At 36.9% G+C, this 19276-nt stretch overlaps 1 gene segment (V, D, J or C); it reads left to right on the top strand.

Annotated features, from left to right (window-relative positions):
- Positions 1–5014: 5014 nt before the first annotated feature.
- On the top strand, positions 5015–6178 carry LOC135274233 (T cell receptor alpha variable 24-like). The segment is given in 2 exon segments: positions 5015–5141; positions 5295–6178. Coding segments are annotated over 2 exon segments (432 nt in total).
- The last annotated feature ends 13098 nt before the right edge of the window (positions 6179–19276 follow it).

Below are 19276 nucleotides of genomic sequence, written 5' to 3'. Positions count from 1 at the left end.
AGCTGTTTCTATACCTTACTTCCTTTTTCTATAAGTCACTTTACTTTTTCTGTCCATAAATCTTCTTTGACCATGTGGCAGTGCCAGAGTCCCTCTGAATCTGTTCTGGTCTGGGGCACTGCCTGAATCTCTAATGGTTCTTTGCTCAATTAAATTTTGTAAAATTTAATGCATCTAAAGCTTTTCTTTAACACTTCCATCATTGAACCATGTTCAATGGAAGAAGAAAAAGCAGTAACAGACTCCAGACTGGGACACAGAAGGAAAAGCAGGTTTTACTAGGAAAAAAGAAAGTTGATATTCATTGGCAGTACTACATGTCAGGTGGCACTATTTATACATTTCATATTATTATCTAATTTAAGCATCATACACCCTACAAGATAGGTTTTATTGTTCCAATTTTTTATATTTGGGAAATGAGACACAACTTTCCCTAACTTTGAAAAGCATCTCTAACTAAAGTCAGCCAAGTGTAACATCTTAGAGAGCTCCTAAAAAGCAAAGTTTGGACTATAGAGAAGCAACTGGCCCCAAAGCAGCATTGGCCTTCCCAGTGAGGGTGACAAGATGCCAAATCTAGGCACAAATTGCCTCATGATCAACAGACCAGGGAAATCACCAACTAAGCATTTGAGAGTGCTGAATGTATTAGCAAGTCTCTTCCACAGTAGTGCACTGTGAAGCACAAGAGGCTAGAGGGAAAGATGGGATACTATGCCTTAAACACTCCAAGCGGGCTTCCCTATCAGGACCTTTGCCCGTGGCCTTTGCCCACTCTGCCTGCAATGCTGTACCCCCACAAAACTTCATGGTGTACCTCTGAACTCCTCTATGGCTTTACGCAAAAGTCACCACCTTGTGAATCCTTTATCAAAATCTTTCATTTATATTTTCCTTCTTTGAGAATCAGGCTCTAGCATAGTCCACGTGTTGAGAACTAAAGCACCAAGTTCTGAAGCACTGCCACCTGGTGTCCCGCTAAACTATTTGGTGAGGTTTACGCTGGCCTCCCTGCTGCCCTCCAGTGTTCATGGGCTAAGTTGTGGTGAGGCCTGGTTGCAACAGTAGCTAACATTTCTGAACCAATGTCAGTAACCTTCCCATTGTAGTAATCATGTGAGACAGGATTCAGCAGGACTGGCTGGGGGTTTTTTTTTTTTTTTTCATTTTAAACATCTTTTTCCCTGAATATGTGAAGGTGATTGATTTCAAAATGGCAAATGTAATATTTGGGATGATTTAGGCTAATAGAATACCTTGGAAACAAAACTTGGCATTATTGCACAAAGTGGGAGGTTTTTCTCTATTAAGTGAGAGTTCGTCTACTGCTCTGTCCCTTACTGTCATATAGAAATATTCTAAGAAGTGGGAGCAAGAGTCAATGATGCAGAAAAATAAGCCATTGTAGGGAACTCCGTGTAGCATACTCTATCCATGTTATCATATGTCTCCCAACCTCCCAATAAGCATCATAATCCAACTGATTTTCAACTAACAGTAAGAAACATGATAGAACATGGATATTTATTACAGTACATAAAATATACTATGCAAATTGCAAAATATCTCTTGGAAAAATACTGAGTTTTATCTTGTAGATAGACTGCACTGCAATTTTAGATTGTGTCAACCCCCCCAATATTTTCTATATTGAAGGCATCTGGTTGAGTGCCCGAGACAGAGAAGTTATTGTACTAGATGATTTATTAAGTTGTGCAAAAGTAATTTCTGTTTTTTCCATTACTTATAAAGCAATGGCATAACTATTACATAGGCTTGGATTGGATTTCTGGACCTACCACTCATTGGTTGAATTATCTTGACCAAATTACTTAATAACTTTTATGCTTCAGTTTCCTTATCCCTACAATGTGAATATTGATAGTACTTACTACTAAGGGTCATTTTGAGAAATAAACAAGATGACAAATCCTAATGCATAGCCCAGTACCAACAAAAAGCTACTGGTTACTTACAGAAAAGGAAATTGAATATGAGAGAAGTTAAATGTCTTGCCTAGCATCACAAAGTGTCAGAGTTGAGCCTTTCCTCCATCCCCTATGTAGAGCAGATACCTTTTCTCACCCCAAGAATAACTCTCTATCTCATTACAGTTTTATATTGTCTTTATAGAGCTTATCACGATGTAGAATTATCTTATTTTGTAAAAACTCATTTATTTAATTTCTTTTCACTGCACACTAGCCCTTTTTCTATCTCTTCACTACCATGTTCACCATGTAGCACACAGGACACATAATCAATATATGTTTGTTGAATGAGTTCACGAAAGGTAAAATTATGTCCAGAGTTCTTGCAATTCAAATATTAATATAAAAGTTTAAGCTGAATTAATCTTTGTGTTATTTATCCAGAATTGTCAGGATTTCTATCCTGGTAGTCTCTTAACGTAATATTTAAATAAGTAAATGCTAAATAGTTGAATACTAGCTTTGGTTTATCTCCATTGCTTTTTTTTTTTTTTACACTTTTGGTGAATTAATAAATAATCTTACTAAAAATTTTTGCTATAAATCCCTCACTTTACTCACCTCACTGGGGATGAGGTGGAAGAAATTTTGAGGCATTTTTCCCTGTGGTACATGCTTCTTGTCTTTTATGTCGCAAAAGTTTTTCAGAGGCGTCATGGAGATGTATATATCTTTATGTTTTAAAAAATTCTGTGTATACACACACACACATATAACACACCCACCTTGCATAAGAGTAGATACACAGGCCCACTATTTGCTCAAAACAGAGAAAGTAAATTGACCTGTTTCTCTTCATTATCAGGGTGGGTACATTTAGAACCCTCCCTTGATATATTAGGCTGTTAAGAATGATAAAGATTGATAGTACTAGTTGAGTTGTTTTGTGGCCAAAGTGAAGACGAAGGAAACTAGGATCAAGCACTCTTCCAGAAAGAGAACCTCATTGTTTACTTTTCCTGTGAGGCTGTATTTAGTTGCCAACAGGCTTGGCTTTTACTTTAGGTAAAATGTGTGGCTACACCTTGTAGGATTCTGTCCAACTGTTATAGATAGAGGAATTCTCCCTGCTGTTAGAGGTATGCCCTTCTTGGTCTGGACACTGCTCCTCCAACCTATGGGTGACGTTTTCAGTGGATCAGTATTCTCACCAGAAATGAACTCCACAGCATGTAGGCTGTCTGAGTGGTTGTGGCCATGCCTTCACTCTCCTACGATGAAGTCATCTGAATGCTGTGATCTGGAAAAGAAACTACCTTGACTGGAATGGCTTGTCTAGCAGCCCATCCCTAACCCCAGTCCTCATGCTTCTGAACTGGGAGTCACTACTGAGGCTTCCAGGATTTCCTTTACTACCCATACCTTTATCTCTGTTCCTGGGAAGGAAAGCTAGAAGTTAACCACTGAGATACTTTCTAATCCTATTCTAATTTTTTAGAGCATGATTTAAATGTATGTGGAAAGTGCTGTCCCCTGGTTTTAGTACATACCCCATGCTGTTTCCTTTGCTTATTACAGTTGTTTGCTGAAAAGGTTTTAAAGGCACTTCATACACCAAATACCCAGAGGTTGAATTTATATTCTGAAAAAAAATTAATTAATGCTATCTTGTACTAGTAAATTTCCCTTGGATATATCTTATTTCTCCAATTACATTTTGGGCTCACAGGGAAGGGAATGTGGCTTTGTAATTTTTTTTTCTTTCTTTTCCTCTCCCCTAGATGAGGCTGTAGCTTTGTAATTTTTAATTCCTCAAAGCTCCTAGGGAAACTCAAAGCACAAAAATTACTGTTTAAACAAATACATGTATAATGAATCAAACTAACATTATATCTGGACTGTGATATGTCTGTGAACGAGACAGCGTAATTCTTATTTACTTTTAAATAACTTTATTGGAGTATGTTTACATTCTATAAATTCATCCATTTTGAATGTATGGTTCAATGATTTTTAATTAATCACTGATTTATGAAACTATTACCATAATTTATTTGTAAATACTTTTCAAAACCCTAGAAAGATCCTTCATGCCAAATTATAGTTAATCTCTAACCCAACCCTGGCCCAAGGCAACCAGGTTATGTCTTTATAGATGCTCATTTTCTGATCATTTCATATAAATGGAATTACTCAACATGTAATCTTTTGTGTCTGCCTTCTTTTTCTTAAAATAATATTTTTGAGGCTCATCTGTGTTATAGCATATATTCGATGTTTTATTTTATATATTTTATTTTTGCTTATTTATGTTGCTGAATATCATTCATATCTTGTATAAACATACTGCACTTTGTTTATTCATTCACCTGCTGATGGACATTTGGGTTGTTTTCATTTTTTTAGCCATTATAAAGGATATCCACAAATTAGACTTCCATTATTTTTCTAACATAGCTAACATGTAACATTCATGGTGCATCACAAATGTAGGTGGTATGTCAGATTTCAAATATTATAGAGTCTAGAGCTACTAGATAGATATATGTTCTAATTCTTAATATGCCATTAGGTAATTGACCTTGAGTAAATTATTTAATCTCCTTGAGTAAATTACCTAATCTCCTTAAGCTTTGGTTTTTTTGTTTGTTTGTAAATTGGAAACGGTACTATCTCTATTTCATGATTTTTGTATTAGAAAATGCACATAAAGAAAAAGATAGTTTAGTACTTATATATGTACACATTTATAATTTGAGGGGGATTCAAATGTTGGTTTTTAATATTTGAAGATTCAAAGAAAAGTGCTTTTCCTACCAAAAATTACCATCCCACCTGTAACTCCTTCTAAATTTGAATAACAGCAGTCAACAGTTAGGCAGTCACTTCTGAAAGGCTGTCAATTCTCTTTGTGTGCAGACTCGGGGATTTCCTCAATGTTTATGAAGTTGGCCTGAAGAAACAGTTACTTCAACCCCTCTTTGCAAACCACAGGAAACGGAATATAGGGCAGAGTGTTTCTAGGACATTTATAGGAGGTGGTCTCTGATTGGCTGGGCAACCAGATGCAGAATCCTGTTTTCTGAAGCAGAATATTTCCACAGATTTTGGCTGCAAAACATTTTTCTGCTGAGAGCACATGAGCAGGGAACATGGAGAAGAATCTTTTGGCAGCCCCATTACTAATCCTCTGGCTTCATCTTGACTGTAAGTCCAGGAGACATTCTGAGTAGTCTTGGGTGATGATGAGGAAAGAGGAGGATGCAGTCAGACACCGTAGGTTTTATTTGGGGATGTGTGAAGAAAATGCAAACTATGTAGAGAGACCAATTTCTATGTCTGACTCTTTCTAACAAACAGGTGTGAGCAGCATACTGAACGTGGAACAAAGTCCTCAGTCACTGCATGTTCAGGAGGGAGACAGCACCAATTTCACTTGCAGCTTCCCTTCCAGCAGTTTTTATGCCTTACACTGGTACAGATGGGAAACTGCAAAAAGCCCCGAGAACTTGTTTGTAATGACTTTAAATGGGGATGAAAAGAAGAAAGGACGAATAAATGTCACCCTTAATACAAAGGAGGGTTACAGCTATTTGTACATCAAAGGAACCCAGCCTGAAGACTCAGCCACATACCTCTGTGCCATTACACAGTGCTATTCAGACACCTGCAGCCCATACGCAAACCTGTGGCTGGTGTTGCACTGCTACTCAGTATTGACAAAGAACCGTGAGTAGGATGGAAAACACAAATTCCTTGAATTACAGTTTTTTTTCAAGAGGATTATAGAAACAGAAAAATAAGCATGTTAGTAATCACAGCTAATTACCACAAAAGCTAATTAAGTAAACCTATTTTTTATGATAGATATCAGAGTGCTAATGAAGCATAACACATTACCTGGTAACTTGGCTGTTACTAAACAATACTAACCTCAACTCCCAACAACACATTAACTACATCATTGACTCAGACCCATCGTCTGCTCCTTTGGCACGATTCCGAAAGAACCCAATAGTCACTCAAACCTATCGAAAACAATTGGGTAAATAAAGATAACGTTTACCCCCTCATTGTTCCTATGTCCTAAAAATGAGTTCTTCTATCATATTTTTTCCACAAGCACAAATGGAGCATGTAGCATGCCCCTTCCTCACACACCTGGCATGGAAATATGCACGTTTAATACCAGAGCGGGTGATGCCGCCTCCTTTAATCCATTGGAGATTTTGGTTTTGCTTCAGTTCAACTTTACCCCCACATGAACATTTGCATTTTTATTTCTTCTCACATGTGGGAAGAAATAAAATATTTCTTTTTAAATATCACTCATAATATCATAAAGGAGCACTGATGAAGGACCTTCACTATTAATATGGTCTATCCCCCAGCCTGTACTGTGGTTGTGATATTGGATGACTAAACTCTATTATCGAAGTCTCTTCATTTGTAATTTCCAGGTATACGAAGCAGGTTGAGTGTCTGGTGCTCTGCTCTTTCTGCCGATTTCCAAATAACCCATCAGTTTAAGGTTCCATTGGTACTTTAGAGGCCTCTAATTCCAAGCTTCCTTGGGGGTTAAGATGAAGTAACTTGCTTCTGAGCCTCCTCATCTAAAAGCTAGAGTTTCAACTTTCTCTAAACATCTACATTAATCATTTCTTATCCAACTCCTGTCCAGTTTCCTAAATTATGCTGCTATTGCACTTTCGCTCTCTTTTGTGGATTTATGTTTTTTAAATATTATTGTTATTATCACATATTAAAAAAACTATATATTTAAAAAAATAATATTGGAGTGTATACACATCCCTTAGACTGGATCCATTTAGAGATATATACATAGAAATATTTTTTTCAAAATTTATTCACAAGGTAGTAATGAATCTATTTGACTATCAGATTGGGAGAGGCTAAATTTGTAATATTATTTGAATGTATATGGAATCGAGAGCATATAGCTCAGGACTAAGTGCAGAGAAGCTACAGTTCATTGTACACTAGTGTTGGTGGAGAAGAACTACACAAAAGAAGACTGATCACTCTTCCAGCTGCTGGTCAAATTCCCAAACCAGCTCTCTATTATTATTGTCAAAAAAATCAATGGAAGAATTTCTAATATTTCCAGCAATGATCTTGCAGCTTGAACTAACTCTGAATTGGTACAATCAAAACGCTGGATAAAAAAGATGAACCTCTGGCTCATTTGTGCGTGGCTGCAACACAATGCCTCAGTCTCCTTCATGTCCAAGCACACATAGAAATTGGTTACATTCATGCAACACTTCAGTGTGGAATGACGCTGCTTGAAACCAGCCCATGATTCCAACTTCCTTGAGAACTCTGCCTGCCGTAGGCTGCGATGATATAGAGATCTTCCCACACAAGTGATCAATTCCGGGATATACTGATATGTAATTTGTAAAATCTCTTATAAACATAAGAAAAATGTAAATCTGTAGTGTAAGGTACTTACAAAAATATCTACATATTTATGAAAGCTGTATGTAATCAAGTAAATATGGATCAAAATTTTCAGTCTCTTTGGATTCTAAAGTTAATCTGAAGTTAAAAATCATGTAGTTAAATTCTGATTATTTGTAGAGACACAGATAGGCATGTTCTTGTAAATTTTGTTAGTTTAGCCATGTGGAATGAGAAGAGTGAGTGAAATATAGAAATTATGTTAAATAAGAAACACAGATTTCCGTTGATTGCAGGACCCCAACCTGAGCAATCAGCCACCTGTTCCTGTGCTGTTGCAGCACAGAGTTCTTGTTACCTCTGATCATTTCCACCAGGTCTTCTGGGCAGGTACAGAAGCACAAGGAAGGTTTTTGAAAAGAAGTTGGGTAAAACAGGCAGATGTTTCAGATCAAGCTATTAGAGACTAGCAGAAATCAGACAGAGGAAGCACATATTTTTATTGCTGATTTCACACAAGTTCTCGAAAAGACTATTTTTCACGGGACTCCAGCGCTTTTGTGGCTCACTGAATAACAAGCGATTCTACAACTCACTTAAGCAAGTGCCATTTTACTATCTCATGATACTTCTGCTCCTTGTGATGTTGACCACAGCCACGGTCCTCTGGGGACTTGGCTGACTAGAACCCTTGGAGCTCACTTCCATAACTGGAGCCGTGGTGTGAATGTGGAAGGCTGAGCTCATCTCTTATCCAACTATTCTCAGGGCTTTCATTACATATGGCCTCTGCCTGTGGTCTCTTCTCAAGATCTCTCTAGGGTACATCTTACCTGGTGGCTCAGGCTTCCAATATTACAAAAGTGGAAGGTGACAGGCCTTTTTAATGTTTAGGCCAGAACTGCCACAATGTTATTTCTACTGCATTCTCATGCACACCTAAGAACCATGACTGTGATGTTATTTGGAAAAGGGACCTTTGCAAATATAATTAAAATTGAGTCATGGAGTGAGCCCAGAGTCAGCATACAAGGGAACTACACAAGGGCATGAATATCAGAAGCAGGATTTTGGGGGTATCTTTGGATACTAACTACTATAAGAGCTAACTAAGTAAACATATTCCTTATGCCAAATAGATATCAGAGTGCTAATGAAGCATAACACATGACCTTGATAATCCGGTAATTATCAAGGTCATGTCAATTTGAACTTTCAGATACTGCTCATATCCATTTCTTTATTTCTATATTACTTACTGCTTTTCTAATTCAGGCATTCAGCACCTCTCACTTGGATGATTGCAATGACTTCCCAATTGTCTTCCTGCCTCTAGTCTCAACTCTTTGAATCTAACTTCTACATGGCCACTAGAGTTATTATAATGTATCTCATAAGATCACTTTCTGCCTCCCTTTGGATAGTGAGGAATCACTAGAAATTGTAAAGTTGAAATTCTATATTAAAACATACAAAGACCGGCTGGGCACAGTGGCTCAAGCCTGTAATCCCAGCACTTTGGGAGGCCGAGGTGGGTGGATCTCCTAAGGTCAGATGTTCAAGACCAGCCTGGCCAACATGGTGAAACCCCATCTCCACTAAAAATACAAAAATTAGCTGGGTGTGGTGGCACAGTTACTTGAGAGTCTGAGACAGAAGAATCACTTGAACCCAGGAGGTGGAGATTGCAGTGGGCTGAGATCATGCCACTGCACTTAAGGCTGGGTGACAGAGCAAGACTCTGTCTCAAAACAAACAAACAAACAAAAACATACAAGGCCACCTACAGAATTCCCCATTTACCTCTATTTTAATCTTCCATCCTTTTCTTATATCCATATATGTATTGTATATTTTATACCTATATATTTAAATTCCAACTCTTTATGTGAATATTAAGTTCCTTCCTAAATCTGTCCTCTTTTTCCAGAATATATTTTTCCTATTGTAAAATGCACACAGATCTACTCACCCTTTGTAGTCCAATTCAGACAGTATTGTTTACTGAGACCTCATAGAATAACACTTGTAACATTTTATTATAAATATTTTTGGATCTGATCCTCTCTTACAATTGTTTTGACAAAAATACTTGCCACTGAGAGCTATCATATGTTTATATTCAATGGAAACATTTCCTACTAGGAAATGCAGAGATTCCTTCTAAGAGTGCAGAGATATCTTTTACTCCCTAAGACAGCTTCCCTTCTCTTCCTTTAGTAAATTTCCACTTCCAGTCATAAGATCTAGAGAGAGGCTACAAGAGAGACCATGCTGCGAGTTGGGAAAGGGCAAGCTTGACCTGGGCGAGATTTCCTCTGCCTTGGTTTACGTCTCCTACGTAAACTGCACCAGTGCTCCTCCCCTGGATGAAGAGAAGAGAATTTCTAATGTCCCCACAGATGCTCCTTCCACACTCCTTGCTCTTCTCGAATGGGGAAGGAGTCCTTATTGTCTTAAAATTGTTAGCTTTGTCATTTTGAGATCACACTCCAGTATTCCTAAGAAGGAAAAAAGCATCCCAATGTTTGCATTTCAAATTTCTTAATTCATGGGATTTGCCATTTTTCAGCACATTCTAAAACTGCTTCTTGGTCTGTTTCCATTTCATGCAGCAATTCAAATTTAAATTCACTTTTGACTCTACACAAAATGTTGAGATTTCTGCCATTAAGACATTTACATGGCAACACTTTAAAGGCATTAGATTTCTTGTAGAGGGTTGAATGCTGGCAAAAGATATGTCCATGTCCTAATCTACAGAAACAGTGAATGTCGTGTTATTTGAAAAAAAGTCTTTGCAAATGTAATTGAGTTAAGAATATCAAGACAAGATCACCTGGATTATTAAGGTAGGCCCTATATCCAATGACAATTGTTCTTTTAAGAAACACAAAGATGAGGCCGAGTGCGGTGCCTCACACCTGTAATCCAAGCACTTAGGGAGGTCTAGGCAGATGGATTATCTGAAGTCAGGAGTTCAAGACCAGCCTGACCAACATGTTGAAACCCTTTCTCTACTAAAAATACAAAAATTAGCCAGGCATGGTGGTGCACACCTGTAATCCCAGCTACCTCCTAGAATTGCTTGAACCTGGGAGGCAGAGGTTGCAGTAAGGCAGATCAGACCACTGTACTCCAGCCTGGATAACAGAGCAAGACTGTCTCAGAACAAAAAAAAAAAGGAAACACACAGATGAGAAGGGCATCTAAAGACAGAGATAGAGGTTGCAGTTATGCAGCCACATCCAAGTGATGGATGCCTGGAGCCACCGGAGGCTGGAAGAGATGAGGAAGAGTTCTTCTCTAGAGCATTCAGAGGGAGCATGGCCCTGCTGACACCTTTTCTGGCCTCTAGTGCTGTAAAGAAAATAAATTTTTATCAAGCCACCAAGTTTGTTTGCTACAACAACCCTAGGAAACTAGTATCTCCCAAAGGTAATATTTCTAAATGGCTACAACCAAACTTTTTTTTTTAATAGTTGGGCACATGGCAAACTAATACCATTTGAATATGGCATTAGTTCTAACATCTTATTTTTTGAAATATTTTTAGTTTAAATAATCACATGGCATACATACAAAAACACACACTTTTATTTATCTTTTAATGAACACTTGAGTATCCATAATTCAACAGCTATTAGAGTAGGACATGCTGGTGAATAATAGACAAATACTTATTAAGGGCTTACCACATATCAGGAGTATACTAGTGATCCATCAGCAAACAAAAGAAATGAAATTTCTTGTTTTCATAGACCCTATATTCTAGAGCAGTACTGTCGCGTAGAATTTTCAAAGATGGTAAAAATGTTCTGCATCTGTATGGACACTAGTCACATATGGATACTCAGCACTTGAAATGTGGCTAGTGTGAATGAGAAACTAAATTTTAAATTTTATTTAATTTAAATTTAATATCCTTATATGGCTAGGAGCTACCACATAGGACGGTGCTTTAAGATGATACAGTGTACACCTTCAAGGTACAAAAAGGCTAACTCAGATAATTCATCGGTAGTTATACAGGTATAGTATAAACACTGTGATAAGTGTGGCTGAAGTTCTGTGGAAGTCCACAGTTTTTTTAAGTTACTTTCTGTTTTTATCTTCTAACCTTTTCCACCACTTACTGTAGTTGTTTATCAGCCAGATCAGAACAGAAAGCTACTTTATCCAAGTGTTTCGTTTTCAGGAAGCCTTCCTATAGAAATTGATTATTTGTTAAACAAGACTTTTTTTCTAATTATATTAATGTCTTCCCTCATCACTGCTGGCATGTGTAAAAGTAACATAATGGGATGGTAGATATGATCTCTAAATTGGATAATCCACCAGGGAAATCTGGGTGACAAAAGAGAAATATGTATTTCTTGTCTTCTGTTTTGAGGTAATGGGTTGTCTAACAATAAATCACGAGTGTCTCCCACATTTTTTAAAATGTCTGTGACTTAATATGTCCCATGAGCACGCTTACAAGCACAGGCTACACGGCACAACATGATTCTTAATGATAGTGGAAGCGACAAAATGGGAGTTTCTTTTTTCTTCAGATGCCCTAGTTTTAAATCACAGATTCCATTTTTAAGAGGCAAATTAATGTCACTATCAGCAAACTCTTTCCTTCCAATCCTTGACACACATACATACCACCTAAATTAGAAGGCAACTTTACTAATAAAAGAATCGGTTGTCAAGTCAGCAATGTTTGAGTCCAGCCACAGGGGGGCAGCATCAGCAAACATAGACTCTCCTCTGAAGTGGGCGGGCAAAATAGTCTGACTGGCTTTCTCACATTGCAGTCACCTCTTCTCCTTTCTTTCCAAAATGCACACATCTACTTTCCAAAATAGACCACAACTATTTCTATTGAGCTGGAAGAAGCTTGTATCAGGCAACCTATTTAGGAGCAGTTGGATGAAGAGGAAGGAGAGGGAGATGCTACTCATCACATCAGTGTTGGTCTTATGGATGCAATTGCCACGTGAGTTTGAGACGTCCCTGATTGCTTCCAGAGAATAAATCCAACAGGGTAGAGAAGTATCTGCAAGCAGGGAATGGACTTTCTGTTTGAGAAACAAGAATTGAGAGAGAGAGAGAGAGAGAGAGAGAGAGAATGAATAAAGATTGAGGGAGATGGGAAGAGAGACATGGAAAGAAAGGGGGAAAAAAGAAAAAAGGAGAGAATCGCGCGTAGCTCAGGGACTAGAGATCTAATCTGATTTTATGTGATGCTTCCCACTGTCTTTCTAAACAGAGGTGAATGGACAACAGATAATGCAAATTCCTCATTTCCAGCATGTACAAGAAGGCGCGGACTTCACCATATACTGCAATTTCTCAACCACTTTAAACAGTATACAGTGGTATAAGCAAAGGCCTGGGGGACATCCTATCTTCTTGATAAAGTTAGTGAAGAGTGGAGAAGTGATGAAGCAGAAAAGACTGACATTTCAGTTTGGAGAAGCAAGAAAGAACAGCTCTCTGCACATCACAGCCACCCAGACTACAGATGCAGGAACCTACTTCTGCGCAGGGCACAGTGCTTCCCAACCACCTGCTGCCTGTCTCTAAATCTTGCCCTGGGTCTTCAAGAGCAGACCATCCTACTCTCCCCGAAGAGCAGGAGACAGAAAAAGCTGAAGTCACAATGCCTGTGAGGATCTCGAGCAACTCTTTCCCATGGCATAGGGATGCATGTAGAAATTCACTCTGTGGGACCTGGAAGAGGTTAACAGTTTCATTTCCTAAAACTTAACTATCGGTTTTCTTGTAACACAGGTGTCTCAAGTAATTCTAATTGTCTTAGGAAGAATCAGTGGATTTTAACAAGTTGTGGTACAGATATTTATATAAAAAGTCTGAGTTCATCTTACAGTGAGGTGGTCCCCAACATTTTTGGCAGCAGGGACCGGTTTTGTCGAAGATAATTTTCCACGGAGCGGGGTGTGGGGAAGGTTTAGGGATGAAACTGTTCACTTCAGATCATCAGGCATTAGGAATATTCTCTTAAGGAACGTGCAGCCTAGATCCCTAGCACGTGCAGTTCACAATAGGGTTGGGGCTCCTATGAGAGTCTAATGTGGCTGCTGATCTGACAGGAGGCGGAGCTCAGGCAGTAATGGCCACTTGCCGCTCACTTCCTGCTCTGCGACCAGGTTCCTAACAGGCCACGGAACGGTACTGGTTCCCTCCCCCCACCAGGGGTTTGGGACCCTTGTTTGGGTGGTACCAGAGGTTTCCAAGCAGTTTCTTTAAGGTTTTAGCTCAATTGTATTGTGAAAGATTTGAAAATTAAACATTTTTCATTATGTACACAAAATTTAAAAGAAGTTTATCACCAATTCCCTGCGGAGTCACCCCTGTAGAACTCATCTACTGCAATGCAATGCAGTCCAATATAGCATAAAGAGTATGCATGCGGTAACTACCTTTCCAGAGAACTGAGTGAAGAGAGCTGTTTTTAAAATAAGGAGTTTAGACGAAACTGGAAGGTGACCCATGAAAAGATTTAGGCACGGTCTCTTTTTCACTCTTCTATGTGCAATTATATTCCCCAAGGCCAGATGAAACTAATGATACAAGTTCTGGTAGCCATGTTCTTCGGTCTAACTACGGGGAAAAGTTAGCCATAGATCTCGAAGTGTGTTCTGATTTGACCAATTACCTTACTTCTCAGTACTTACAAAAGTTTTTGTCCTGGGAAAGAGAAGATAAATGCAACTGTATTGGAGAGTTTAAACATTAAAATCAAGTGAGATTTGCCAGTTAAATGGACAAATAAAGTGTTTGCACCTTTTTAATAAAACATTTTGTAGCCATAAAATTATTGTGATGAAAATTTTGTAACACAGGAATTAATATATCAAATGAACAAACCAAATACAAAATAGTACTATGCCACTTATAAAACAAAACAACATATGTATATAGAAAAATATGGATGGGAGCACATGCATGTTTAGGCTAATTTCTAAGAGTACCATAATTATTTAGTAGTTGTTACCATCCATTATAAATTTCCAAGGCTATTACAGAGTTGGGCCAAAAACAGTTATGTTAAAATTATTCTAAAAATTATTTTCTCCTCTCCTGCCATAGGCTTGGCCCTTTTGCACATTGATTTTCTCAAACTATTTCCTTTTTTTTTTTTTTTTTTTTTGCCGTGGGGTGGGGTGGGGGGTTCTGTCTTTCTCTCACAGTTTTCCTTCCTTTCTCTTTTTCTTTTATACATTTTCTGTTTTTCTGCTACAATCATACCAAAATAAAAAATAACACTAATTAACAAAATCACAAGCATTAGAAAACAGACATGAATTATAAAAGGCCTCATAAATAATTCTGGAAAGATAAAAAAGTGCCCTTTACAGCCAGTGGGGGAATAATTTCATCCATCGAAACAGCTCCGAGATGATTCACATCAGAAGGAAAACAAACAACCAAAAAAACCCAACACCTTACCAGTATAATTAGGATCTAGTTCTGATTCTTTACCAAATTTAAGGAGAGCATAGTCTGATATTTCTTGGCTTCCATCACTGATTGTTTCTCTTTTCTTCCCAGTATATATGTTATTAAGCACACATGAGGGGCTCTCATCCTTTGATGCTCCATAATTTTCTGTCTGGGAGACACCATGTACAGAAACAAGGAGTGGACTGACAATTTCTATTTGACTCTAGTGTCAAATTTAAGTATTTGCCTTTTTCCTCCAAAGCACCTTCTTCATAGGAGATCTTTTTTGAATGTTTTCCTGAAGACTACACCTAACTACTGTATAAAAACACATTATTAGAATCTGATTAAAAGAGCTCCATCAGAAGGCATTTATCATGTCTTTATTTCTTCCCTTTTCCTTTCCTTTTCTTTCTTTTTCTTTCTTTCTTTTTTTTTTTATTTTTATTTTGGCACATCTGATCTGTATCTCCATGCTGTCTAGAGTGATTCTCTATTCCACAACGGGGTCCATTAGTTCACATCTCTGCTTTCCTTGCTCACTCACAGGAGATAAGATTAAAAACAAGTAAGAATAATATTGTTTTATGAAGCAGGTATTATAATTTCCAACCTATAAAGAAAGAAATTGAAGCCTCAAGATATTAAGTAACTTATATCTACTCACATATAAAAATGGTTAAAATTCAAATATATGAGATTATCAAGTGCTGGTTAGGCAACACATCAACTGGAACTCTCACACATTGCTGATAGGAAACAGAAATGATTAGCACTTTGCAAAACAGTCTGTCAGTTCTTATAAAGTTAAATTTCACTTACAATATGATTCATGAATCCCTCTCCTACATATTTAGCCAAGAGAAATAAAAGTTATGTTCACATAAAAATTTCCATGTGAATGTTTATAGCAGCTTAATTCACAATCACTAAAAACTCGGAATGACCAGATGTCCTTCAACTTGAGAATGGTTAAACACATTTTCATTCATCCATATGATTGAGGACTACTCAGCAATAAAAAGAAATGAAGTATTGACTAATGCAACAACATGGATAAATCTTCAATGTGTCTTGGTATAGAAAAGAAATTAAGTCCAAAGGACTACATATTGTGTGAGTTTATTATATTATTAATACATATGGGTCGAGGCAAAACTATAAAGATAGGAAACAGATCAAAGTTTGCCTGGGGTTGGTGAGAACTATACCATAGACTTGTATACCACAAAAAATAAATCTTACTGTGTATAAAATTTTTTAATAACCAGAATGTAAGTGGAACCCCAAAAGAAATAGAAACTGTAACAAATGCACCCAACCATATTACAGCGAATAATGTAAACACAGTGACATTCTCTTTAATGTGGAAGAAAATAACTAACCTAAATAATTTTTGGAAATGGTATTTTGAGTAAATATTATAAGTCTAAAGGTAAAAGAATGACACACAAATACCATTCTGTAGTTAATAAATTTGTTTCTCAAGGGGTATGGGTTAGCAATTCTTAAACTAATTTATGTGAGTATTTGGATTGAACAAATGTATATAAGTAAAATATATAATTAGATCATGAATCATGAGAGCCAGAATTCTCACGGTTGGGAAAAGTAATTAATAATAAAGGGAGAAATCTATGCAGACCCAGTGGAGTTGAACTCATGTTTTTTTAAACATTCGTACATATAGGTTGATACATAAATAAAATTATTAGGAGACTGAGTGCTTTCTGATGCCCAAGAGCAAAGGACAAGCCTGTGGTTACTTTATTTGAATTGATTCAAAAGCCTGAAAGACCTTCAGCAGAGTAGATAAGAAATGTCTGGAAAACCTAGGTGGTCTTGATATTAGGAAAGATACAGTATTTCATTTGTATTGTCACCATATTTAGTTCTGATCAATTCAACATACCTCTTTGGTTTTTGTATTGAGGCATAATATGCATATAGTAAATTGCACAAACATTCATCAAATGTTTGTGACTGTTTAGTTATGCATATACCTATGTAATAATCCTTCAACAATCAAGATGCAGAATATTTCACCAACCCAGAAAGTATTTCATTCCTCTTTTCAGTCAATACCCACCCAAATATAATAATCACTATTTTGATTTCTATTGCCTTAGTTTTGCTTCTTCTTGAATTTCATATTAATGAAATAATACATTATGTTTTACATGTTTCTTACGTTGAATAGTGTTCCATTGTATGAAAATGCCATCTTGTTTACTTCTCTGGCAATAGAAATTTGTGTTGTTTCCAGTTTGGGGCTATGATGAATAAAACTTCTATAAATGTTTTTATATAAGTCTTTTTGTGGACATGTGAAATTGTTGAGCATTGTTATATAAGTTTTATTATAGTAGAATTACTGGGTCATAGGACAGGCATATCTTTAACCTTATTAGAAACTTCCAAGCTGTTTTTGAAGTTATATCATTATGGAAAGGAGGATTAATTCTATATAACCTTGCTGGTACTTAATATTGTTAACACATATTTTTAATTAAACTTTTTTATTTTGAGATTAATTCCAATATATGTTAAGAAATTGAGATCATATGTATCCTTTACTCAGTTTACTTCAATAGTATAAAACTATAGTACAATATCACAACCAGGATATTGACACTGACTCAGTCAAGGCACAGAACATTTCAATCTCCACAAGGATGCTTTCTGTTGTCCTTTTGTAGCCATATTTATTTCCTCTCTACTCCCATCCCCTCCTTCATTCCTGGGAACGATTGATCTGTCCTTCATTTCTACAGCTTTGTAATTTCATATATGTTATATAAATGACCTTTTAGGACTGACTTTTTAAACACAGCATATTGCTATATTTTATATCTTACCAAATTTGAGAAGTTTTGGCTTTTACTTCCTTGATACTTTTTCAGCCCTACCCCCTTTCTTTTCTAGTACTCTAATGAAAGGAATGTTAGATATTTTGCTATAGTCCTGCAATTCCCTGAGGCTTGGTTCATCTTTTAATCATTCTATTTTCTCCTCGTTATTCAGATTGAGTAATTTCTTTTGTTCTATCTTCCAGTTCACTAATAACTTTCTCTGTCCCCTCCATTTTGCTACTGAGTGCATTTGGTGGGCTTTTTATTTCAGCTATATTTTTAAGTTCTAAAATTTCCATTTTATGTCTTGGTTCTTTCTTGAGTTTCTTACTTTTTTGCTGAGACTTTCTATTTCCTCCTGAATCTTACTTCTTTGCTGAGACTTTCTGTCTCCTTCTGAAGCTTTCTGTTTTCATTTGTTTCAAGCATGTTTGTAGTTGCTCTTTGAAACATTTTCATCATGGATGTTTCCATATCTTTGTCAGGTAATTTTGCCACCTCTTTCATCTCAAGGTTGGCACCTATTGATTGTCTCTTCAAAATTCAATTTGAGTTCTCTTCTCAAACTGAATTGATCTTCTTCTCAGAACCATGTTGTCCTTGGTTCTGAGTAGATTGAGTGATTTTTTTAAATTGAAATCTGAACATTTAAGTATTGTGTTTGAAACTCTGGATCTTATTTAAAATTTTTGTTTTATCTGCCTTTCTCTGATGCCACTCCAGCAGAGAAAGGGGAACACCACCTTACTGCCTGGTGGAGACAGAATCCAAGGTCCCCATTCAACCTTATTGACATCAGAGGCCAGGGAGGGTCCTCAAACTGCCAGGTGGGGATTGGACTTCTGGGTCCCTATATACAGTTGAGTCTCAAAAAACATGACGGTTTAGGGCACCAACCCCTCTGCACTTGAAAATTTGTATATAACTTTTGGATCCCTCAAAACTTAACTACCGATAACCCACTGTTGACCAGAAGCCTTACTAATAACATAAACAGTCAATTATCACATATTTTGTATGTTATATGTATTATATACCATATTCTTACAATAAGGTAAGCCAGAGAATAGTAAATGATATTAAGAGAATCATAAGGAAGAGAAAATACATTTACAGTACCATACTTTATACAGCAGTCACGTAAGTTTATGCAGTCATTTACAGAATGAATCATCTGTCTGAAATTGTAGGCAACTGCAGCTGCAGACCATCAAGCAATCAAGTTTTTTTCTTGTAAGGTCAAGACTTTTCTCTGCTCCTTGGCAGCACTTCCAGCATCACTAGCGGAATTTTGTATGGATCCCATGGTATTATTTAAGGTTTCACTATTGCACTAAACACAATGAAAAGCATGTGAGAACTGTGAGAGATCACTTTTTACTACAATGGGCAAATTACTAAAGAGATGAACTGCTCATGTGGAGGTAATTAGCTTTGCATTTTAAGTAGATATTCACAAACTTGAGCTCACTGCAATAGCAACAGAAGGTGGCTACAAAATTATTACAGTAGTACAGTATATGCTATAGTTAATTTTATGCAGTTGTGATTTAATACTGCATCTTTAAGTTTGCATTTCTCTGGACTTCAAGTGCCACCACATACAGT

The sequence above is a fragment of the Aotus nancymaae genome, unplaced genomic scaffold, assembly GCF_030222135.1.
Source record: "Aotus nancymaae isolate 86718 unplaced genomic scaffold, 86718_ANA_hifiasm-v0.15.2.pri h1tg000011l, whole genome shotgun sequence".
NCBI lineage: Eukaryota > Metazoa > Chordata > Mammalia > Primates > Aotidae > Aotus > Aotus nancymaae.
This window is presented reverse-complemented; position numbering and strand designations above follow the sequence as displayed.